The sequence below is a fragment of the Arachis duranensis genome, chromosome 3, assembly GCF_000817695.3.
Source record: "Arachis duranensis cultivar V14167 chromosome 3, aradu.V14167.gnm2.J7QH, whole genome shotgun sequence".
Lineage (NCBI taxonomy): Eukaryota > Viridiplantae > Streptophyta > Magnoliopsida > Fabales > Fabaceae > Arachis > Arachis duranensis.
Genome location: NC_029774.3, coordinates 622,088 through 647,609, shown reverse-complemented (window position 1 = coordinate 647,609; position 25,522 = coordinate 622,088). Strand labels below are relative to the sequence as shown.

The 25,522-nt window shown below is 32.3% G+C and overlaps 4 protein-coding genes across 4 annotated transcripts; 1 reads left to right on the top strand and 3 right to left on the bottom strand.

Annotated features, from left to right (window-relative positions):
* The first annotated feature begins 4,150 nt into the window (after positions 1 to 4,150).
* Positions 4,151 to 9,805, top strand: LOC107476447 (protein argonaute 5). Its single transcript, XM_016096261.3, has 22 exons — positions 4,151 to 4,768; positions 4,917 to 5,152; positions 5,292 to 5,447; positions 5,535 to 5,668; positions 5,782 to 5,888; positions 6,146 to 6,249; positions 6,355 to 6,493; positions 6,609 to 6,725; positions 6,799 to 6,906; positions 6,991 to 7,062; positions 7,249 to 7,371; positions 7,466 to 7,616; positions 7,692 to 7,813; positions 7,903 to 8,040; positions 8,130 to 8,272; positions 8,354 to 8,416; positions 8,509 to 8,572; positions 8,688 to 8,823; positions 8,977 to 9,050; positions 9,150 to 9,244; positions 9,342 to 9,373; positions 9,474 to 9,805. Exons 1-22 carry the CDS (start codon positions 4,376 to 4,378, stop codon positions 9,635 to 9,637), a joined length of 2,871 nt encoding a protein of 956 aa, XP_015951747.1. The 5' UTR covers positions 4,151 to 4,375; the 3' UTR covers positions 9,638 to 9,805.
* Positions 9,806 to 10,218: 413 nt separating this feature from the next.
* Positions 10,219 to 14,138, bottom strand: LOC107476445 (aspartic proteinase 36). Its single transcript, XM_016096259.3, has 10 exons — positions 13,840 to 14,138; positions 13,488 to 13,617; positions 13,117 to 13,367; positions 12,777 to 13,004; positions 12,226 to 12,388; positions 12,059 to 12,132; positions 11,853 to 11,949; positions 11,380 to 11,446; positions 11,009 to 11,080; positions 10,219 to 10,880 (listed from the first exon to the last, which is right to left on the bottom strand). The coding sequence occupies exons 1-10, from the start codon at positions 14,136 to 14,138 to the stop codon at positions 10,723 to 10,725; spliced, it is 1,539 nt and encodes a 512-aa protein (XP_015951745.1). The 3' UTR covers positions 10,219 to 10,722.
* A 4,859-nt stretch (positions 14,139 to 18,997) lies between these two features.
* Positions 18,998 to 19,987, bottom strand: LOC107476524 (uncharacterized). Its single transcript, XM_016096341.3, has 4 exons — positions 19,819 to 19,987; positions 19,628 to 19,727; positions 19,455 to 19,516; positions 18,998 to 19,338 (listed from the first exon to the last, which is right to left on the bottom strand). The coding sequence occupies exons 1-4, from the start codon at positions 19,942 to 19,944 to the stop codon at positions 19,225 to 19,227; spliced, it is 402 nt and encodes a 133-aa protein (XP_015951827.1). The 5' UTR covers positions 19,945 to 19,987; the 3' UTR covers positions 18,998 to 19,224.
* A 540-nt stretch (positions 19,988 to 20,527) lies between these two features.
* LOC107476444 (GDSL esterase/lipase At5g22810) lies at positions 20,528 to 22,946 on the bottom strand. Its single transcript, XM_016096258.3, has 6 exons — positions 22,820 to 22,946; positions 22,080 to 22,487; positions 21,815 to 21,945; positions 21,348 to 21,581; positions 20,936 to 21,191; positions 20,528 to 20,850 (listed from the first exon to the last, which is right to left on the bottom strand). Exons 2-6 carry the CDS (start codon positions 22,333 to 22,335, stop codon positions 20,657 to 20,659), a joined length of 1,071 nt encoding a protein of 356 aa, XP_015951744.1. The 5' UTR covers positions 22,336 to 22,487; positions 22,820 to 22,946; the 3' UTR covers positions 20,528 to 20,656.
* Between the last annotated feature and the right edge of the window lie 2,576 nt (positions 22,947 to 25,522).

Below are 25,522 nucleotides of genomic sequence, written 5' to 3'. Positions count from 1 at the left end.
AGTTCAATTTAGAATGTTCAATGCTGCTTTATAACAGGCATTTATCTTTTGAATTCCTCAACGTAGGTTTCTTAAGACCAGGTCAGTGGTCATGATGATTATGGGTTACTAGAGTTTTTGAGTCATACTATGAAAAATATGAAATTTTTCGCTAACAAGTATCTTAGTTTTAAGGTACAAAATTGAAAGAATAAAAAATAGGTATTCTGCCTAATCTGATGTGTCTATAATAAGTTGAAATTCTTAATTACTGCATATAATCATCAATTCGAGAGCAATTCATGAAACATTTTAACTTTTTGGGCATAATACATCAGTAGAGAACATGATGCATGATACTATGAAATGAGGGAAATACATGGGATTAATAGTCAAATTCGTCAAATCAATAATTATACAATACACACAAAATCAAATCAATCTTCAAATGTAATATGTTGGTTGGAATCTTCTTTGGTTGTGCTCTTCTATCACCTCTCCTGCATAAAAAGCCAATATATTCCATCTATGGTCTTCAATTATTGTCCTTGATTTTCGCTCCTTTCTTGACTTGTATTCACTTTCTCCTTGAAACTAGACATTTGTGTTACGGAATATGTGTCTTTATGCTGCTTGTCTTGTTTCTTAAAATCTCAACTCCCAATTTGTATCCATCCTATGTACCTACTTTACAATGTATTTATTATCAACCATCGTTTTTACATGTTTTTTGCCCATCTCTTCTAGGACAAATTGTAAGGACATTTACAACCCAACCAGGAATACATCTCCTTTTGACTCACCACTCACCAAATCGCCCATATAACAATGTATCTCTCCATTTGGTTCCTGTAAATGCCCACTAATATAAAATATATTTCTGCCTGATTTATACAAAATACAATTCCACCATATCCATCCTCCTCAAATTGGATTACAACATATTATGAGAGCCAGATACATAAATAATAATTCTTTTAATTTATTTAAAAAAACATTTTCACCAAATTAATTATTGATGACCATTAATCCTTTTTATAATGCAAAACATGAACCTAGTTTTTAAGAGATTTGCTAGCAGTATTATTTTTTTTCATGAATTGAAAGATCCATATACAGTTCATCCAGGTAAGCCCAAATAAAAAAAATAAGTATACCTATTTAAAAATAAATATTATTTTTGTTATTAAATATATACAAAAAAAATAAATATAAAATTAATTAAGATAATAAATACTTTAACTAATATAATATACATTATGTATTGCAGGGTATTAGAAAGTTTATCAGACAGTGTTATTTTTGTTCACATTAATATATCAACCTTAACTTCTTTACTATGAAAGAGCAATTTTAGTTATTTGTTTTGTATTAATATTGTTATGCATAATATATATAATTGCATTGGAGCTAAAATTATAAGCATTATTACTGCAAGGTCTCAATGCTTGGACATACTTCAAGCAGAATAAAATGACCCACAATGGCTGGTCAATCAGAGACAAATTAAAGTCAATATAATTACAAGTGGGATTGTTGAGCATCAAATTGATCGATAAGTAAGTTAATAAATAAAGAAATAAACCCACAATAATAATAATAAGAGTATTTTCATAAATCTATGTAATTATGTGTTATGTTCCGTTGACTTGTATCAACATAATGTGTAGTAGTGTATCCAAGTAAAGACGAAATTCATGATAACAACAAAAGCAAGTTCCCAAGCATAAATTAGTATTTGTGCAAATTATTATTCAATCGGATCAATGACATATTTAATTCATACCAAAACAAACAAAAAAATGAAGTATATTCTTAAATCCCAACTCCCAAACCGTTCTAAGACCATGCAGACACCCCACATGTTCAGCCATAAACGCGCTGCAATGACCCATATTGGCTTCTAGGCACTAGCTATAGAGAATTTACCATCCCATAAAATATTCCATACCTGATCCCTTAGCACCTATGATCTCAATGATTTCTTGTTGAAAGTGTTCTTGTAAGAATTGAATATCCCATCCCCCCTCTTCAGTTAGAGCAGCCATATTGTGGTCCTCCTCCATGTTACTAGTGGTTTTATGTATTAGGCTTGGTTCATTCCTAATCCATGATCTTAATAAGTTCGTAGCAGATAATTCACACATCTTGCGGGTTATGGGACTAAATCCTCATTTTGGTCTCTGAGATTCATGCAATTACTCAATTTGGTTCTTAAAATTCAAAATTACTTATACTAATCTTCCAAATTTAAGTTCAGGCACCAATATAATCCCTCAACTCTTTCTGGTAATGATTAGATATAAAGATGACACCCTCCCTGTCACATTGGATGATTAGTAAACGATGTCGTTTATTCTTAGTGTCCAAACAAGTCAAAAATGAAGAATAGTGAAAGTAGAAAAGAAAAAGAATATTTTATTTTGAGTCTCCATCGTTTCTTCTCTCTTCGTATAAAAAAGCGACGACAATTCTGAATTGTTTAGGTGTCAAGGATAAACGAAATCATTTTCTCATCATCCAGCATGGCAAAGAAGCTGTCATTTCAGCATTTCGTTTGTTTAGTCATCGCCAGAAAAAGTCGAGGGATCATATTGGTGTCCAAACTTGAATCTGAAGAACCAATATAGATAATTTTAAATTTCGAAGACCAAAACGAGTAATCGCGCTCAGGACCAAAATGAGAATTTAATCGGGTTATTGGGTTGTGACTCGTGACGCAAGGTTACTTTACAATGATGACTTCACAAACGTGTGGAAATATAAAAAATAGGAGCGAATTGTTTTTTTTTTTTAATTTCAAGATATAAAAATGGAATTTTAAATCGCATAAAGTAATATAAAGAGGACAACAAATTGAAAGAGAAAGTGAAATTTTAATGACTTTCATATTAAACATATTATAATGGGATCGAGTAATGCTATATACATAATTTTTTGTGTTGTGTGTTAAAAATAATTGATAAAAAATGAAAACATAAAACAATTGTCTTTTATAGAAAAAAATATGTGCATAAAAATTTGTGTAAATATTATTTTTCAAAGTGATCCTGTACCTAATGATTGTATCATTTTAAAAATATTTTTCGTCAATCTTAAAATATTTATCTCTATTCACAAAAAGTCCTTAATTAAAATGTATTATACTCAGAATTAAGGAATACCTTCCCTCCCCAAACAGGATAGAATAATGATCAAAAAAGAAAAAGTAGAACGTCTGTTGACGTTCAAGTTTGGCTTTTCTTTTGAGCTTCCATGAAAAAGCAATGAAATTAAGGAGTTGCCATGTAAGCACTAAGCAGCCTCTCGATCTCTCTCTCTTCGAAGCTTCCAAAATCAAACTTCAAACGCCAATGCCTTCTTAACGAAGTTGTCAACTATACGGACGCGCATCCGGCGCATGGGAATTTGTTTCTATTCTTCAACTCCATCCATGGGCCCCCGTTTTTTATTTGCTTAAAAACATATTTTTTCAAAGAAAATAAAATATTTAATTACAGTAATAACTAATAAGTGTTGTAACACTTAAGAAAAGTAATATCGTAATTTTTACAATCATGCACAGAACATTTTTGTGTTAAGAAAACAAATACAAATATTTAATGGAATCTATAAAATTATCATTTTTCGGGTTCATCAACCTTATAATCTTAGAAGAAGTTGACCTGTGTTTTTCGTTTCAATTTTGTATGGAAACATGGAATCCATATAAATTGGTGGAGCTGGAGCTCAGGGGCCGCAGTGTTGTGTTTAACTGTTAAGTGTAAACGATTGAGGAATTTGAAAAAATCAGAAATAAATGTTAAAGCAATCACTCGTCTCCGCCGCCTGATGTGCTCATGTTATCGGTTTTCTGTTTTTGTCTTGATTTTCCTCATCCATTTACCTCACGCGCTTCTCACTACACCCTTCGTTTATTATTCAGCTTGCTCCACACGCCATTCACTTCTCAGGGAGCGTGCACCTTCTTCGCCATCACCGTTAGGTGACATTCCCCTCAACATATATAATAATAATACCAACACACACAACCAAATTTAAATATAATAATAATTATTGCTACCAATGTCGAATTATATACTAATTACTAATTAGTAACTTTGATTTGTGATTTTCGATTTATTGATTTTATTCGACTGAATCATTATCACTAGGGAAAAGAGAGGGAGGGAAAATAAAAAGAAAATAAAATAAGAGCAGGAGCAAAAAGTTTTCCAACTTCGCCACTACAGCACTCGTCCCTGTTTCTTCGGTTTCGTACGGTTTAGTGTGACTCTTCTGTCACCAAAACCGTGCGCTCTATAAAAACACACAATCGTCACTACTAACCACTCGCCACCTACACTCTCTATCTCTATAACCGCTTCCCCTTCCTTCATTTCCTTCTTCTCCGACAATGTCCCATCGTAACAAACCTTCTCCATCTGATTCCGCCGCCGGAAGAGGCCGCGGCCGTGGTCGTGGACCTGGTCCGGCGCAATCCGTTCCTGCTGTTCGTCCGTCAGTGCCATTTGCACCTCCTGCTGCGCCGGGACCGGCGATCGGTTCGTCCACCTCGACTCCTCCTCTCGCTGCTGTTGCTTCTGCTTCCTCGTCGAGCTCGATGGCGCCAGAGGCGGTGACTGCCGGCGTTGAGAAGCTCGCATTGCAGCAGGCGGCGCCGCTGTCGTCGTCGAAGGCACTGCGGATTCCGAGACGGCCAGGTTTTGGAACACTTGGACAGAAGATTCAGGTTCGCGCGAACCACTTCCTGGTTCAAGTTGCTGATCGTGATCTCCACCACTACGACGTGAGTAAAATCTTCTCAAAGTTCTCTTCCATTTTTTCTCTTTTCTGAATCTCTTTACTCTTTCTCACTCTGTTTGCCTGAGTTGAATTTTGAAATTAATGTAATGTGTCATGAATTAATATGCATAAAATTAATTTGGTTTCTTCAGGTTGCTATCACTCCTGAGGTAACTGCTAAGAGCATTAGAAGAATTCTGGTGAACCTACTGGTGACGAAGTATCTTAAGACGAACCTCGGGAATCGCATTCCAGCTTTTGACGGTAATAAGAACCTCTACACTGCTGGACGGCTACCGTTTGAGTCGCAGGACTTCGTCATCAAGCTTTCCGATGATGATCGCAAAGGTTCTTCTGCTGCTTCTGCTTCTGCTTCTGGTTCGGCCAGGTTTGTGTGTGCTTAGAAAACTTTGTTGACTATATATTTCAGCTCATTTCATCGTTGTAGAGAATGTATGTTATGAAAATGCTAACTAGTTATTTGTTTTTCTGTGTTTTTCTTTTCACATTTTATTTTTATGGAGCAGCAAAAAACGCGAAAGGGAGTTTAAAATTACGATCCGATTTGCTGCGAAGGTGGAACTTCAGAATCTTATCCAGTTCCTTAGATGCCAGCAGCGGGAAACTCCACAAGATACCATACAAGCTCTTGATGTTGCCTTGCGTGCGTTGCCATCCGAAAAGTGGGTTTCACTCTATCTTTGGTGTTGCATTCCCATTTCTGTAGCTCAAAAGGTTCTATAGTATGTGTTTTTTGGTTCTGTATGTAGGTATAATATTTCGGGGAGATCGTTTTTTTCGCCATTGCTGGGGCAACAAGGGTCGCTTGGTGGTGGGATAGAATACTGGAGGGGTTATTATCAAAGTCTTCGCCCCACTCAGATGGGACTTTCGCTTAATATTGGTTTTGCTTCTTATTTCCCTTTTTAGTAGTTTGTTTACATGCTGTTCTTGGTCTTGTTGATGCTAAGTGCATTAAATAACTTACTGTGACAACAGACTATCCTTATTCTGCAGATGTGTCAGCAAGGTCCTACTATGAACCAATTCTTGTTACTGACTTTGTTGAGAAACACTTTAATCTTGACTTGTCTAGGCGTCTGTCTGACCAAGATCGTGTTAAGGTATTTCATTATTGGACTTTTTCTGTTGTAATCATCGAGTTTGCAAAATTCCTTGGGAGACAGATACAGGATATAAGTTTGTTTCCTAAATGGCATTTTACATAAATTTGGTTTTCTATAGACTATAGAGTACTATAACTTGAGTATGTGAAAATAGACCGGAGGGAAACTGAAACAAACTGTGATATTCCACAAGAAATTTGTTGTTCTTTCACTGTGAACTGTCTCTTATATCTGTTATTTGCCTGGGAATTTAGATTAAGAAAGCTTTAAGAGGGATCAAGGTAGAAGTTCGCAACAATGAGAATATTAGAGGCTACAAGGTTACTGGAATCTCAAAGGAGCCCTTATATGAGTTAATGTAAGCAGTTTTTCATTATGACTCAATTTGTACCATTATCTTTGTTGACTTTCGCCGTTAAATGTAATGACTGACTATTGGTCTCTGTACTTTATTGCATCTTAGGTTCACTCTTGATGACAATGCAACAAAAAAATCAGTTGTTCAATACTTTCATGAGAAATATGGTATTCAATTGAGATATCTGAATCTTCCTGCTATCCAAGCTGGAAGTGATGCAAAACCTGCCTATTTGCCTATGGAGGTTTATCTCTTTTACTAATACTCTTGTTTACACTAATTGTTTATACACTTGCATGCTGTTCATTGTTATATAGTCTTCATTTCTGGTTACTTTTTTTTTTTTAATTTTGCTGTAGGTTTGTTCGATTGCTTCTGGACAGAGGTATACCAAGAGATTAACTGAGACTCAGGTAACTGCACTTCTGAAGGCAAATTGTCAGCGTCCTCAAGAAAGGGAAAACTACATCAAACAGGTAGCTTTGTATTGTATTGTATCATTGTCATGTGATGGTGTGCACAAATATTCAGCATTTTGTTACCTATCAGATTGCCAGGCAGAACAATTTTAACAATGACAAATATGCTCGGGAATTTGGGATTAGTGTAGCGGCGGATCTGCCATTGGTTGATGCTCGAGTCTTGCAACCTCCAATGGTATATGCATTCCTACTTGAGAATTGAGATAATTTTGTAGCTTTTCTTCCTCTTTATTAACTGATGTTTTTACTTTTCTTGCAGCTGAAATATCATGACAGTGGAAAAGAAAAAATGGTTAACCCACAGATGGGTGCATGGAATATGATTAATAAGGTTAGCACATGAATGTGAAAAGTTTCATTTTAATGGGTGTTTTGTACTTAGTATAATGACTGATTTGCAATTTAACATTAATTACTTTGCCAACTATTTTAATTAAGTTGAATATTATTTTACTTTACAATATTATTTTTTTTTATATTTTCTTATTTCATTTTCTTATATTTCTATATTTTATAGAAAATGTATGGTGGTGGGACAGTGCAACACTGGACTTGTATCAATTTTTCTAGAAGAGTGAACAGAGATGTGCCATCTCAGTTTTGTGCTGAATTGATCAGCATGTGTGTTAGTAAGGGAATGGTATGATATACTTTAGATACTTGCATGATTATTTTGCATGATTTACGAGCATTTTAACATAACAACATTGTTTTATCAATTTTTATTTGGACAGATTTTCAAGAGAGAGCCTCTAATTCCTATAATTTCAGCACAACCCAATGCAATAGAGAGAGCTCTTGCTGAACTTCATGATAAGTGTAAGAAGACGGGGAAGAACCTTGACCTTTTGATAATAATTTTACCCGACTCAAAGGGGTCTTATGGTAAGTTCTGTGTACCCCAAATCAAAATCCAAGTTATAAGATTTGTTTCTTCATTGTTTACTGGTTTCCTTGTAGGAACAATAAAGCGGAAATGTGAAACAGAACTAGGAATAGTGTCTCAGTGCTGTCTACCAAATCATGCTTATCAGATGAAGAAGCAGTATCTTGAAAATGTTTCTCTCAAGATAAATGTCAAGGTAACCTGAAAAATGTGGAGCTCTGTATTGTTTCTATAAATTTTTTGTATTGCTTCAAAATTATAAATTTGCAATTGTTGATTGTCCAGGTTGGTGGAAAAAACCTGGTGTTACGTGATGCAGATCTCCATAACATTCCCTTTTTATCTGATATGCCAACTTTAATCTTAGGAGCTGATGTAACACATCCACAACCAGGGGAAGACTCAGCTCCCTCTATTGCTGCAGTAAGCAACTTGTCTCTCTCTCTCTCTCTCCCTCCCTTACTGAAGTTTTATACTGGAGCTTTTTTTTCTACTGTGTATTATTTTTGTAGGTTGTGGGATCCATAGATTGGCCTCTGGTCACACAGTACAGAGCAATTGTTTCTGCCCAGATGCACCGTCAAGAAATCATTCAGGATCTTTATAAAACTACTGTGGTTCCGAATAAGGGAATTGTGCCTGGTGGAATGATCAGGTAAGTGTGATTATAAACGTGCAATTCCATTTCCACTTTTGAGGGAAACTTGATTGATAATCTCATTTAATTTTTTCACAGGGAGCTGCTCATGGCCTTTTACAAAAAAACAAATCGGAAGCCTGACAGGATTATATTCTACAGGTTGGATTCTGTCTCAACAAAACATGTAATATAATTCAATGATCATTTTTTTAAAAACGTTTGATTGATTATATCAATTCCTGCATTGGCAGAGATGGAGTCAGTGAGGGACAGTTCAGTCAAGTTTTGCTTCATGAGATGGATGCAATAAGACAGGTGTGGCTTGCTGAAGAAATTTTTTGCTGCAATAACCTAAGTGACTAGTATTCTTTTACTTGTATTTTTCAAAATACACGTGTTGTATGTGTGTAACAATTTTTGTTATTCCCAGGCTTGCGCCTCCTTGCAGGCAGGTTATCAGCCCCGAGTTACATTTGTCGTCGTTCAGAAACGACATCACACTCGCTTCTTCCCTGCTGATCACAGAAGACGGGATCAAACTGACAAAAGTGGAAATATACTGCCAGGTTTCACATTTTCACCGAAAGAACTTTGTCATTTGATTATTTTGTACCAAATTGGGTTCATGTCCTTCGACATGATGTCCATGTGTTACATTGGATTTCTATACGCTCTGCATTGTACTAAGAGTATTATTTTTATGTATAATCCTTTAAAAGGTACTGTTGTGGACACCAAAATTTGCCACCCTTGGGAGCACGATTTTTACCTCAACAGTCATGCTGGAATTCAAGTAATAATCACTTTGTGCTTGACTCAGCTATGGGTTATTATTCAATTACGCATTTCATTTATTACAATTTTATTTAATCATTGAAAAATTATGACTCAGGGAACCAGTCGACCTACTCATTATCATATGCTGTTTGATGAAAACAACTTCACTGCTGATGGATTCCAGACTTTGACTAATAACTTATGTTACACGTAATTTTCGTCACTCAAACATCTTTCCTATAGTCGATTTGTTTGGTTTGTATATCCGTTTATTCTTATACCGTTGTTATTATTATAATACATTCAGGTATGCCAGGTGCACTCGTTCAGTATCAATAGGTTAGATCCTCTCTATTTGCTATGTAGCTCTAATCCTTTGATCATTCTTTTACCGTCATCATCATCATTTTAATAAAAACAAATTGATTATTGTTTGCAGTTCCTCCTGCATATTATGCGCACTTAGCTGCTTTTCGAGCTCGCTACTACATCGAAGGTGAAATGTCAGAAGGGGATTCTGCGAGTAGGGGCGGCGGCGGTAGAGTGATGTTAGACTTGCCTGCAGTCAAGGACAATGTCAAGGAAGTCATGTTTTATTGCTGAAATGCGCCTCTAGTTGATTTATCAGTTTTCAGGCAACAAGTTAAGCTACTCTTAAAGTACGAAAAAATGGATTTTATTACGTGTTTTTGGGTTATAAAACTGCATGGATTTAGGATTATATTAAGAACTCATTATGGGAATAAAAGTTTAGTAGAAAATCACATATAATTGGAAACAATTGCTTTCTTCCCCAATGCACATATAATTTATGGTTACACCAAGCTAAGTTATTAAACAATTATGTCACAGGTAACATTATATGTTCGTTGTTATTATTTTAAGCCGTATAATATTTAATCTTTTTATACAATATACACCCAATAGGTTACTCTTGTGCCAGTGAACTTGAAAATCAGCAATGCCGTTTTAATACACCATCATTTTCGTAAATAACAATGCCCTCAATAAATAACAATGTCAAAGCAGTAATATTTTAATTGTCAAGAAACTACAGGATATAATTACCATGCAGATATTTTGTATACTGAACATAACATATTTTGAGATATACTCTAGCATGGCACTAAGCCATTTTCAACAATCATTTTATGCTGACTAATAAAAAATACAATACAAAAATAAAATGAAAGTGATGCAAAATGCAGCAACCGAAAAAATGTACAAATGTGTGCATATGTTGTAACTACAACTCAATATTAACCACCTGTGAATTTACAATGCTACCCCCAAAGAAGAATAAAAAGAACCCCGGGGAACAATTTGATTCCACAGGGCTCTAAATAAAGAGCTGTGACATAACTAAGCAGGCACATGAAGCTAAAAAATCAAGCCTATTGCACAAGTGACAACCCAAATAATGATGTGTGAGAAACTGAGGATAGATCTTCTAATTTGGAAAGCTTTACATGATTTAATCGTGTAGATTTTCACTATGAATTAGAATTTCCAGTGGAATCAAAATTTTAACCACCTTCCTAATCAACGGTGAGAATCTACACGACTAAATTACGTGAAATTTTCACTATGCATTCCCTAATATGTGATCTTGCCGATTGCCACATCTTAGGGCATATACATATACAAGGCCAAAAAGAAAAGAAGATATTAGTTACAATTCTCAAATGCTACAAAACTAGAAGGTATAAGAAGAAAGCCATGACCCCAATGTGTATCAACTTGTGAGGTCCATCTTGTAAAGAAGTGCTTCCACTTAGCTCTCCTGCATTCACAAATTCACTTCTTCCTCCCCCCGTTGATGCAGTGACGTTAACGGACAACGAACCTATAGAATTTTTAAAAACAATCATATATTGGCTTCAAAACTAGCATCCCATGCTCGTTTTTTTTTTAAACATTCAATTATATAGCGCCACATCAATAAAGTGTCTGAGTAGTGTAGCTGTAACTTACAGTCATAGTTAGTCCACCCAATGCGCTGATGAGCAAGATCATAGATAAAAATTTTATCTTTTAATACAAGGTCTGTAAGAAAAGAATGTAGTGTTATCAGGGTCTTAGCATTGAAGAGAAGAAATAACAAGGATCACTAACTTGATGATAAACAACTATTTATGAAGAAGAGTATGTTTTTTTAATTGATATTCTGGCATGTTGTGTGTAGAAACATATTCATAATTTGATTATGCATAGTTTGTGGGTAAGAAAAAGCTTATCAATATGGCACATTTTCATTCTAAATAAAGCTTTTTAAAGATTCAAGATATCAACAAATAAAACAGCATTATTGTAGGACTTAAGAAAGTTTCAAACTATCATTATACCTCCTAGAATTGTTATGCCTTCACCTGGGATTTTTTGAAAGCCAATACACCACACTGCTCCATCAACCTTGTATACATAAGATACATCATTATGAGGAATAAGCATGAAGGTAGTTAATGCCTTAAACCATGTCTATGTTTCACTGTGATGATGCTCTGGAGTGAGTCCTAAGACTTTCCCCTACGATAAAAGTCGATTTGATGGTGGTGGTGGTGGAATTAAAAGAGATGTTTTTCTTTCCCCCACAAGAAGTTATTCTATTTAAGAAGTTTTCATGGAAATTGAATAATAAAGTAGCAGGCACATGACACACCTTTATAAAGAGTGGCAAAGTTTTGAAACCATCCTTTAAGTGGCAAACAAGTGGAAGGAAAGAAAAGAATCAGACTAATTGATGATGAATCCTCATCAATTGTCAAATATAATTCACACCAACTATGAAAAAAGTTGTCTTTGTAAAACAAGTTCTTACAATAGGATTCTGTTGTATGAGGTAGTCCTGTGGTCTTAGAACCAAAGATGCACCACCGGCAAAATTCAGACTTACTTGAGGAAATGTGTCGGAAACACTGAAAAATTAGAGAAAGAGAGTGTCAAGATCCTTGAATTTTCAGCATCCAATCAGGAGAAAAAGATTGTAATTAAAAAAAACCACCATAAAATATCTGCAAACATAACCTGCTGGATATTAAGAAGCACGGACTTCCCTTGGAAAGAACAGTGCGTACAGATGGTGGAACTGCAGCTACAATCTGCATGAACAACGTTGTCATTTACACAGAGTTTCGAAGCAATATCGACCATTGACAAATTGGACAAAAGGAAATGATCCCATTGAAACTCACCGCATTGACAAACGGGTTGTAAGCCTCTTCGGCAAGGTATGCCAAAGTTGTTCCAGAATCTATAATGGTACCTCTGTTGCTTGATGTAGCAAAAACTGTAGGATCAATTGGCAATGGTTGACCATTGACAGAGATGCTCTGCAGATTTAAATTGTAATGAGGCCTGAAAAATTTTCCAAGCAATTAGTCTAATTTCTTTTCTCAAAGAAGATTCCTTCTAGAGATCATTTCAATTGTTTTAGCAGTGATATTCTTAAAATACAGAATTCTAATTGAACTTCTGTATGATATTTAAGGATGCATATTATCGATTGAGTTTAAGTTTGAATAGAAGCCAACATATGAGGAAGAATTTCAATCTTCAAGTCAAATTCATAACCTAAATGATAAATATTGTACTAAAATTTCATTAAAGCCATCAATCTATGCTCCATTTATCGAAGAATTCATACAATCAACAGCATTTATATAGTACTTAACATACACCACCAAAGCAGGTGATATAAAGAAACCAAAAAATCAAGCATTTCAATACCAATGAAAGAACTTACTGTGATGGAACAAGTGGACTATAAATTATGTTTGGTTCCACAATATCTCCGAGTACCAATATCCCCCCACCACTATTATCACCCTTCAGGCAATGCGAGAACACTCTCGGGGCTATTCCTTGCGAAGAGAGCTGGGAGATGACAGACATTTCCTGCTGCCCAAATCCAAATATTCCATCGATCGCTCTATCAGACTTAGTCAATTCCCCAGTCTGTAGATTGCTACAACTGCTCCATACCACAACATACAAAGTAATTATTTCCTTGTTTAAACTAATAAACACTGGGGGATAAATTAAGGAATGCTGCTTTCAACTATTCGAGGCACTTGATTTCTCACCCAAAAACTATAGGCGTAGAAGAATTTGCTGTCACGGATCCCTCGAAAATACTTGCAAAATGCATCAAGTCTGATACATAATAGCCTGAAGTCCCACTACCATCTCCATACTGGAATGTGTAAGTGCATTGGTTGCTCTGAGTAGAACAGCTCGTATCCGAGGACTCCTCTCCACTCCTACACCTTTGGTCCAAACAAGAGATCAATGAGGATGTTGATGAACTCCCCGGGTCAAAATAATTGAGCTGAATCTGCAACAAAATTCTACCAACAATGATAACATTGACAAGTCCTAGCATTATATTGGACCTACTGTAACATTTATATTGGCATTGAACTTAATCTTTCAAATGAGTCAAAACTGAACTTACTTGAAGGCCACTTGTCTCAGGGCAACCATTGCAGGAACCACAACTAACCCAAAGAACATCACTGCCAGTGTCAATCTGCACATGAAACTCCCTTGGAGGAGAACCCAACCTCACCTTTGTATAGTAAAGCCTGCAACAACCCAAATTTTCATTGAACAAGCTATAAATAAACAATTCACTCTGCTACCATTACAACAAGAAAAATTGAGAAGTGATAATAACAAAAAGAACTAAACGAAAAACTTTAATTTTGCATTTTAAATTAAAAGAATCTTCTTTGACAAAGACCGATGAGAGTAACTGAGTAACAGAAGAAATGAAGCAAATTTGGAAGTGAAATTGGAGAAATTACCCGACTTGGGATGGATCGAAGGTGCCCCTAACAGGGAAATCGACAACATAGGTAGTTGTTGTTTGCTGCAACAGCCTTCGATGTCTGACAGAGTCCCATGCTTTGAGCTGGCTCAACTCCACTCCATGGTTGGTCGGAAAAGCTCGCTCGAGCGGGAGAGTCACCGGAGAAGGCCACACCGCCGGAGCTAGAAGAAGCAGCAGTACGGCGGAGAAGAGAAGTGTAAGAACAAAGAGTAAAAGAGAACAAAGGTTAAGGTTATCGTTAAGGAGGTGGTTGTTATTTTTGGTTGGATTCATGATCGTAATTTTTGGAGATACAGAAACAGTAGGGAGAGAGAGAGAAAGAGAGGATTCGAAAATGCAAAGTCCAAGTTGGAAGTTGGCAACTGCCAGTTCCAAAACAGACTCATCAATTGGATTACGTATAATGCCTGCTTTTTATATTACACTCTGTCACAATTAAAATACTCCTATTTCTTTTTTTAAATAAAATAAGTGATGCTTAGTATTATATTAGCACTTCATTTGCAATGTTGGATGTATATTACAAATCAACAAATATTAAAAAATATTACATACACAAAAAATTAGTATATATATTAATTAATTTAGTAACTAATTCTTTTTTTGTGCCAATGAATTATAATTCAAATAGCATAATCTCTTTATACTCAATTAAAAAGTTACGTGTTCGAGTCTCCTATCTTTGATAAAAAAAATTAACCTTTTTTTGTATATGTAATGTTTTTGTTTAATTTCGACACAATTTTTTAGTCTTTCAAATACAAAATAATCAAAATAACTACACAAAGAATTTAGCCAAAAGATGACCCAAAAACATTAAAAAAAAGATTTATTTTTTTCAATATATTAATACATAAAAACTTACAAACTAATATTTTATTTATATTTTTATAATTTTTTTGTAGTATTCCAATTACATAATAGCACTCAAACACCCCAATTATATAATTTTATTTTATATTTTGTAACCATAATATTTAAAAAATTTAGTTGACTTCGGACCAAACCAAGCCTCTTTATTTTTAAAACATATAATTAGCTAGGTTTCAATTTAAAAGATGTATCAAGTCAAATTTCACATTTTAAACCAATAAAATAAGTTCTCCATTGGTCAAATAAGGTCTTAGGTTCCCCTAATTAGTTTCTCCTATGTTAAGCGCTGTGTATGAGCTTAGTAGCTACCCTCTTTAATGCATGAAAGATAAAATAAAAAAATAAAAATAAAAATCATATATATTTAGGTGCAGAAATACTAATATTCATGTTATAGGCTATAAATGATAAACTCATGCTTAATGATTAAGTCATCTTAATTTTGGACACAAATCTCTAGGTAAATACTACTCCACTTTCTTTTTGGTTTTTACTAAACTTGCAACTCACTCAAATGATTGGTTTTGAACTTTGCCAGAGACAGAAGTAGAACAACTGTGCAACCACAATAATTTTCTGCATGAAAATTATAATTTTCTTTTCAAAGTTATTAAAAAAGTTATAAGTTATGAAATTGAAACAATGAAATTCGTCCGCCAAGATGAGATATTTCTGCTTACCAAACATAGTACCCGCACGCAAGCAGTTTCACTTTTTTTTATGTCGTTATATAAAATTGCTGTTTTTAACTATATTGGACTCTTTTTTATTTTTCTATAATAAAATGACCTTTTTTTCATTTTAGTGAAGTGCATTGATTCATTTTTCTGAAATATACTAAAAATTTTAAAAACACCCACTATTTTAATTTATTTTAATTTTGTTCCAAAAATTTTTTATTTATATCAAATATATTTTTTACAGATAAATTTTTAAAAAGTTTAGGACTAATCTAAAAATAATGCATGATATATAACTATGACTAATTTGTTTATATTAAAGATTATTCTTGTAAAATTGTTACTGAATTTATCTTAATTTTTTTGAAAAATTAGCGATTAAAAAATATTTAATGCAAATTGAAATATTTTAAAACAAAATTAAAATAAAATAAAATTTATGAATATTTTTAAAATTTTTAACAAATTTTATAAACAAAAAATATACATAAAAAAACGTTTACTCACAATCATAATACTTAAAATATTATTTTAGCTTATAAGCTAATTTTTAGTTTAAAATTATCAATTTCGATTATAAAATTTTATTTAACAAAAAAAATGCCCCAATTTTATACAGGCTTAAACATACATAGGATTTTCAACATCAAAAGTAGGGCATGACCAAAAAAAAAAAAATTCAAAAGTACGAGAAATATTCTTTATTTGTTTCCTTTTAAACTAGTAAATTATTGGATCAAACGGATAATCCATTTTCCTTTTAAAAAATGGGTGCCACACTTGGGTGAAAAGTATCATTAATCTTATATAGAATCTTGCTAGCAATGGTCCTGTTTATTTTCTATTGGTGAGTAGAATACTAGTATAGGAAAAACACTATAACTCAACCTTTACTTTATTTTCTCACAACTTTATTTTTATTTTTCCCCAACTATATATATATAATACATACCATATAATATAACTAAAGCCAAGAATACTCTCACATCCTCCAGGTGGTGAGCCAAACATCTGTAATCCAAAAGTTTGAAAGTAACAACAGAATCTGTCATCCAATCAATTACTTGATATAACATAAACACACTTTGATAATAAGAGGGGTCAAATATGTAGGTCACAAATACTTTTTTTCAGGAAAATAAATAAACAAAATAAAAAATTCTTTCATATAGTATTTTCCCCTCAAATTGAAGTTGCAATAATATAAATATTTTCTTAAAACATATGATGAGAACTACTTAAAGTATATCTTTTGCGTGATAAAACTAGCTATATAACCAAAAAGCTATAATTATAATTAAGAATTTTAAATAATTACTTAATCACTCATCATATAAATACATACAAATTTAAAAAGTCATAAGAAAGTGAGGCATTGGAAAAGTATTTTGATCTTTTGCTATATGTTCAATTTTATATCACTTTTAATAAATGAAGGTCCAATCCCAACTATCTAAAATTTTAAAATTGACATTAGGTTGTCGGTTTTTATAAGGAAAATGCCTTCCACATCCTCTGTCCACCATATTCATCTTTTGTGCTGCAATGTGGAGGATAATTATATGTTATATAAAGCGGGAAATAGCCAAAGTTCCTATATCCCTATTTAATGGAGTAGCAGTAATTGTCTAATGATTATTTGTTTTTTGTTTGTCTTATTTCTCCTTACAAATATATTGCTTTTGTTAATTAACATATATCATTTATTGATATTTGGTCAGACTTGTTTACAATAATACAGAGTTACAGACTAAATTGATAAAAGAATGCAAATCTAAGACTATATCAATAAAATCTTATACCATTCTAAACAATAATAATAAGCACATACAAGACCAAAAACAAATCTCCATGCTTCATTCACATTTTGATAACCACAAAACATATTTTGAGCTCATCACACTGATCATATATCTTAGATCCGATATAAGACCCACTATTTATTTTTTTAATTTTTAAGTAGTAATAATATAAAAATGCATGTGCATGCATGGGAAGTAAACAGAAGAAGAGAGAGGGGCATGGATTTGCAATAGTGAGGAGAAAGGCATTGCCATTATTGTTTATTTATTATGCAGATGCTGTGTCAGAAAGTTAGGAAGCTGCGTGCGGAGAAGAGAAACCGTGGAGGACAAGTACTTAGTACGGTTCTGTTCCTTCTCAATGGACAATGGACAATGGACAATGCCCACGCCAGATATTTATTTTTGGATAAATTTTTTGGTGTCTATAATTTTGGTGTCGAATTTGTGTAACTTATCTTTTATATTAAATTTTAAATATTAAAAAATTATTTATTTTATATTTTTTAATTTAAATACTAACTTTTATCTCTTTTTAATAAATTAGGTAATTATACATAGACACCATAAAATACACTTTTATTTTTTTAGAAAACAAAGCTTTAGATAAATTCATCACAAATTCGTATGTCATATTTCCACAAACCTAGTGTATTTTAATAGAGAAAATGTGAAATTAAGGTTTTCTTTTTTAAATAAAATTGAGTATGTTTTATTAACTGCATGAACCGTATAAAAAATCAATATAAAAATCATAAAGATAATGCAACTTTTTCCCTTCTTTTCCTTATCCAGTTAAAATTGACCGAAAAGTGCTGGGAAAATAGTACCATTGGATGAAGTGATTGATAGAGTAAAGTGGACTATATATAGTTTCATTTGCTTGTGCATAAGGGTATACCATATCAGCTTTTTGCTTCACCAACTTATTCTAAACTTTTCTTGCAAGATATACGTGTCTGATGCTCCTCCACTTACATCAATAATTAATTGAAAAATCACGAAATCTCTCTCCCTTGTACAATGAGTTGTTCGTCTTAATCAATGAATTATGAATGTAATGTTCAATAGTAATCCATGCTTGTGTATTATCAATATTCTATAGTCGTAGAAAGAAAATGTTAGGGTCTCTTTAGTCTTTACTAGGAAAAGAAAATCTTTAGGGAGTGGGTCTATTCTCTAGTAAGTAATTTTTGCAAGACTCTTGCCACTTTACGTTGTTTGTTTCCTCTTTGGTCCCTTCCACTTTATAAAGGTAAAGCTGCCTCTGTCTAATCTGTATAGTAGGAAATTTAAAAGACAAAAAGAAATTCAGAAGAACATCAATTTAAGTTCTTATCACATTTGGGTTTCTTAATTATGTATGATGTCTATAACAAAGTTTAATATTCAGAGATCATAGGGCCCTACCCTATAATAAACGTTAATATTTTCAAAAGTATACAATGATTGGTTGGCCGTTGGCGTCTTGGCGAAAGGCGATTAGATATCTTCTATAAAAAAATCTCTGTGGACAACAAACATATGTGTATTTTTAGTCCAAAAATTGAGATGCTTCAATTAGCTACGTCCTGTCTTATGGCCCAACTTAGCAATAGAAAGATCTGGGCGCGGAAAAAATTGGGCGTTCAAACACAAAGCACAAACTTGACCCCAAAAAAAACACAAAGCACAAATAATTGACATATTTTTTTTTGTTAAGAGACTTATCATAAAGAGAAAAGAAACAACAAAGAATAGATGACTTCTGAGTTCTCAGTTCTCACCTTCGCATGTCTTCATGTAAAACTCATACTTATCATATAATTGGTATTATATTAAATAATTTAATAAAAAATATTAAATTATCTAATAATTTTCGATTATCAAAAACACTAACCATCTAAAGAATATTGCAAACAATATTTAGCACAGTCTATTCTCTTGCTTTTACTACATATTTTTCATTCCACGTCTTTTGACTAGAGTGATATACATTGCTCAAGATTCATAATGTGTTTGGGATTAGATGAAATCTTCAATAAGAGGCTGATAGAAGAGTTTATATGCCTCCATCACTTCAAGATACCACATTGCCTCTCGATCAGCCCATGATGAAAGATCAACAATCTTATGAACCTGTTATTATATTACAGTTCATTACTACATTTTGCTCCTAATTCCTTAATTAACCATAATGACAAGTTCTATAATCGTTTGATTCAATCAGAATTACAGTGAGAAATGCAAATTACCTTTACCATGGGAATGTCTCCGGTACCGACAACATAACCTCCAACTACCATCACATACATCCCTGCCATTGATGAATAAAAACAAAGAAAAACGATGAATTAATTAGTGAAACTAGATCTGAAAATAGTTGCAGATTTTGAGGAGGAAATGTGAGGTTGAGTTGGATGATGACCAGGTTGCCAATGGCGGTGGAGGAAATCGCGGCTGACGGACAGCTCAATGACTCCGGTGCCGTCATCGAGAACCAGAGGAGTGTCGGAGACCAAAACGCCCTAAGAAGAAGAATCGAGAATGTTATTTACGGTTGAAGTTAAACGGCATCGTTTAGAGAGAATCGGAAACAGTTGGGAACTTAGTAAGTACCTGCAACCAAACGCGTTGGAAGAGGATGCCACCGAGTGTGTAACTGCTTTGAGAGTGATTTTGAACCTCACGCGCGTGCTTCAGCTGCGAGCACACCACCTTCAACGCTGCTACGCTGTAATCCATCTCTCTCTCTCTCTCTCTTCCCGCTCTCTCCGCCCTTTGCTAATTTGCTTTGCGATAATGGTTGAAGCAAAAACGAGATTGGGCTTCAAAAACCTTGATTGGGCTGAAACATATATTGGGCTCCAAAAATCCCGATCGGGCTGAAACAAATATATTGGGCTCCGAAACCCAAGAGATAACTATCTTTGTTTTTACTTTTTAATTTGCCTTCTTATTTTCAATATTTTTTTGTATGAGATAAAAATAGAAAATTTAAAAAAAAATTAAAGACACAAACCACACACATTCCAAATTATCAATATAAAAATAATATTTTGTTTATATAAGCATGTTTTGTTTTGTCTCAATTTTGGTCCCTTATTATATTATTTTGATTTTGATTCCTTATTCTCTATTACTAATTTCCTTTTTGGCCCTATTAGATGAATGTTAGTTTTAGTTTCTGTTAACTCACCTCATTCAATTGATATTAAATAGAGTTAAAGCGAAAAATAAAATGTGTTGACATGATAAACAATAAAAAATATGATAAATTATATAATAGTATATTATTAGTGTTGTTCAATTACCCTTACAGAAAAGAGAACACACAGGTAACTTTGCAATAGAACATAAGAAACCAGATTTAGAATTTGACTTTTACATAGTATAATATAAGGCAAGTGCATAGAGCATTACAATAATCACAAGCATAGTGAATGTTTGTGATTAATTAGGAGATGAGAGAAATGCCAGCAGCTAACAAATCATTGGCCAAAACTTGGTTTGCAGCCTCTGAGGGATGAAGACCATCCCAGAATACATACTCAGTTGCATTAGCACATGTTCCTATGGACTTCTTGTTGCACAATATTGCTGTCTCTACCAGCCCCGTTCCACAACAACCTCTCCTTGCTTCAGAAAATCCTGTCATAGTGTAATAATAATCAGAAAAACTTGCAGGGATTGTACTGTTAAAGAATAATAATGTGACATGATTAAATTTTGGTACCATAGTCTTGGGGCTTAGTGACAAGGTCATAGAGAGGCTGATAGATATCAAGGACGACCAAGTTGAGTCCAGGAAGCATTTGTCTCAACTTCTGAGAAGTTGCATTCAGCTTTGCATTGAAGTTGATAGCATCATTGTTGAAATTCGACACGCATTCGTTGCTGTGAGGATTAAACAGAGTTATGCATGCTGGCAAACAACCCATTGGAGGCAATGTTGTTACACCTATTCTCCTTGCTCCTAGTGCATGCAAATTCTGTTCATTACTAAATATTAATATTCTTTTAGATAAAATGCACATACCCTTAAGATGAATAAGCTCAGGTCATACTATTTCAATTTATTCAATAACCAAACATGCCCTTGGATTTAATTACTAATAATAAGATGTCAAGGTTGAGAAAAGACATGCCTGAATGAAATTGGAGTAGCGTTGCAAGAGAAGATCCGAGAATTTATCAGCTGTATAAACCTTGTTTAGCAAAGGATTTATGTAAAAGTTTTGAATAAAGTCACTGCTGCCTGCGGTAACAATATATATAGCATCAGATATAATTGATGCAGCCTTTGATTGCCCTGCTGTTTCCACCAATTTGTTCTGACAATCCTTGTAATATTCCAGCTGATGGCTCAATGGAACAGCATTCTACACCCCAAAAAAAAGGTGGGAAGAAAAATTGAAGATCAAGGCTCGCTATGATGCTGTTTATATTCACTATTGTCTGGCACACCAAGCTTGACACATTCTTTTGAAGAATTATATGTCAGCTCGATGTGCGAGATAAAATGAATACACAAAATATTTTTCTACAATGAGAAACTAGGGAGGAGAATTGAAAATTTTGAAAGAATTGAGCTTTAAACTTATAAATTGTTTACATATAGTGTGGCTGTAGCATCTAAGTAACCAGAAGCAGCTGAGGCAAAGTTAGTTCCATTCAAGAGGTTTTTTCCTCTAGGCTTTAAGTCCATGTAAGCTGGTGGATAAGAGGTAAATCCAAGAATCTCAACTGCATTGAATGAATTAATGTAAGGAGAAAAGTGAGATGATTTAGAATCCAAGAAAAAGTTTAGTTCAAATAACACAACTCTCTGATTAATCAAGGATTATGAGGGGAAAAGGAGAGAGTTAAGGAGAAAGCACCAATGAAATCTGTGGCCAGCTTTCCATTGCAGAACCTTCCAGTTGGATAGTGATTTTGGAAGTCTCTTCCATAAGGAGGGAAGTTTGCTTTAACAAGAGTTAATCGGTGGTTATTGTTGCCAACATCAACAACTGAGTCCCCAAATATGAACAATGCAGGAACTAGTTGTCCATTCCCCGCATTCACCACCAAAACAACAAAAACAACAACTACAACAACAAAGGAACGAAATATAGAACTCCTTGAATACCCCATAAGTCACAAATTTGAAATTCCTCTTCAAGCAATGAGCTTCTTCCTCATGCAAACACACCACAAAGCAGATTCTCAAGATGGTTTGTAATATTGGAAAATATGTGATGACTTTAATTTACTCTTGCTATTTGAATATGGCTCTGCTAAGAAGTCTGCAAGTTCCAAGAATTGTAACATTAATGTATCAACTTATTATAAGAAAATTTAACCACTGACAATCATATCAACCTCAGAAGTATGCTTTGAATGTAAGAAGTAGTTGGCATTAACAATCTTAGCAGAAATCAAGGAGATTAAAAAATAGATGGACTAAACTAGAAATCACAATATGTACTATTCACTCAAATTCTAATAAACAATGTCACTCATCAAATGATTGAAATACATGCATGGAATCACTTGAATCTGAATGAAGTATTCATCGTACAAGAAACTAGGGACAAACAATTACGGCAACATTAAAGGATGTTGGTTGGTTACTAACCTCAAATAAGTACAACTGTGTTGAACTATTGACACTTGATGTCTTGAATCTTGAGCTGTCTCAGGCTCCTATGACTAGGCCACACCAATATTATAAAAAACTGTGGGGGCAAACATGAGATATTGACTAGAGTATAATGCGGTTGTTGTTGGTGACCACTTAGTGTTTTTGTGTTGCGTGCCTTATTTATTCTGTCGGTTATCACTGTCACAATATTTGACTTGTTTGACTTTAAAAGCCTTTTTTTATGAACACTTAGAACTTAGCTGTTTTTGCTTTTTCTTAGTTGATAGGATTCTAACACATGGTGGGACTATTAATATGTTATTTATATTGCTATTTTTGTTGTATCTATCCATCTATTTATTAATATACTAAATCTGAATTTTTTTCAATTAATAAAAAAATAGAGTATCAATTTTTTATAAACTCATTTTTTTAAATAAAAATACTATGTTTTCTTTAATTTATTTTAAAAAAATATTTTTATTATAATTATATTATAATTATATTACAATTAACATTTAATGAATAATATATAAGTAAAGTATTAATTTCTCATAAATTTATTTTTTCAAAATAAATATACTATTCTTTCTTCTAAATTTAGAAAAATATCTTTATTATAATTAGATTACAATTAGCATTTAATGAATAATGCATAATTATACTAATTTAGAAAAATATCTTTATTATAATTATATAAAATCAATATTCAATGTATTATTTATTTACTTAATATACTAACACTGAATTTTTTTCAACTAATGAAAAAGTAAGGTATCAATCTTTCATGAACTCATTTTTCTCTAAAATAAAAGCACTGTTCTCTCTTCTAAATTTATTTTAGAAAAATATCTTTATTATAATTATATTGCAATTAGTATTTAATGAATAATGTATGATTATACTAATTTAGAAAAAATATCTTTATTATAATTATATAAAATCATTATTTAATACATTATCAACTAATAAAAGTGAGGTGTCAATTTCTCATGAATTCATTTTTTTTCCAAAATAAATACACTATTTTTTCTTCTAAATTTATTTTAGAAAAATATCTTTATTATAATTAGATTATAATTAGCATTTAATGAATAATGCATAATTATAATAATTTAGAAAAATAAAATAAAGTCCAGTAATTTATCTTCCGACTGCACACGTGTATAGAATAACTTTTAAGAAAGAGTCATGTATAGTAAATACGGTTGATGATTGTAAAACTGTATACTAATATTGATATAATATTATTTCAGGTATATGTTTTGCAGGCATCAAAGAAAAGTATTGAGTTATTTTTTAAGTAGATTTAAATTATTCATTGTTTATTAGAAAATTTTGTGTATTAGAATTCTCTAATAGTTTATTATTTATTTTGAGCTAATTTTGATATGTTCTTATTTGACAGTAAAACAACATATAAAAATTTGTTGGTAGATCTAAGTATTATTAAGTTATTTATGGTCACATTGAGTATATATGTTTGATTTATTGAAGAAAGTAGATTACTAACATTAATGGTGATCCATTTATATTGATATCAATTAACAACAACAACAACAATAATAATAATAATAATAATAATAATAATAATAATAATAATAGATATCAATAATTAAATACTAACATAATTGTCAAACATTGTCTATGATTCTAATCATGACAAAAATATATATGATAAAAATGTATATGATATGATAATGGCATGGATTATTCTAATAATGATAAAAATCTATGATTGTAATTATGATATAATTGAATCTTATAATTTTAACAAAACAAATATACGATGTATAACGTAAATAATAAAAATTTAATTTAATAATAACTAATTTATATAATTATTTTTGTTCTAATAAAGGTATATAATATTTTTTTGTAGATCAAACTCAGAGATATAATTTTAAAGATGGGTAATATATTCAAATTTTCTTATTTTAAACTTTTCATAATTAAAATAATTTTATAACATTTGTGATTTCTTTTTTTCAGAAAGTACCGATCTTCTTTTGCATTAATGTAATGTCATTGAGGGAAATAAATGTCAATTTAATTTTTTGGTGTGACAATTCTATACCTTACCACATTGCATAGATAGTGGATAATGAAGCTTATTTAACAAGAGAATAGTCTGAATTTACACAAATTCTAAATGTTCGAACTTACGATATTATTTCAGTTGATTGTCGTTACGAATGACTCTAATATATACATGTCTAAGGACTATAATAGATTCAATATTATTTAAATAATTTAGTTTTAATATTGGTATTTGATTAAATTAGTTTTAGAAAATTTTAAATTGTTACTTCAATTTATATTTTACGGCTATTATTTTTAGATATGTTTTTTTTAATTTTTGTTAATATAATTTTTTTTCTGTTTATAAATTTATTTTTATTTGCTCCTAGTATAACTAAGAAAAAATTCAATAGTTAAGTTAAAAAATATTGCTAATAGTACATTGTACTTTTAAATTATTAATCTAACAAAAACTAACTCCTGAAAAATACTATTCGTTGTACTAAAATTTTTTATTGACGTAATAAAATATCTATACAAAATAATTTAAGATATGACAAATATATTAATCAATTATGTGAGGTTATTATAAACAAATAATAAATAATGACTTTATTTGTGTATAATTTTAAATTATTAATACACAAAAAAAATTCTGTAAAATATTAACAGTTA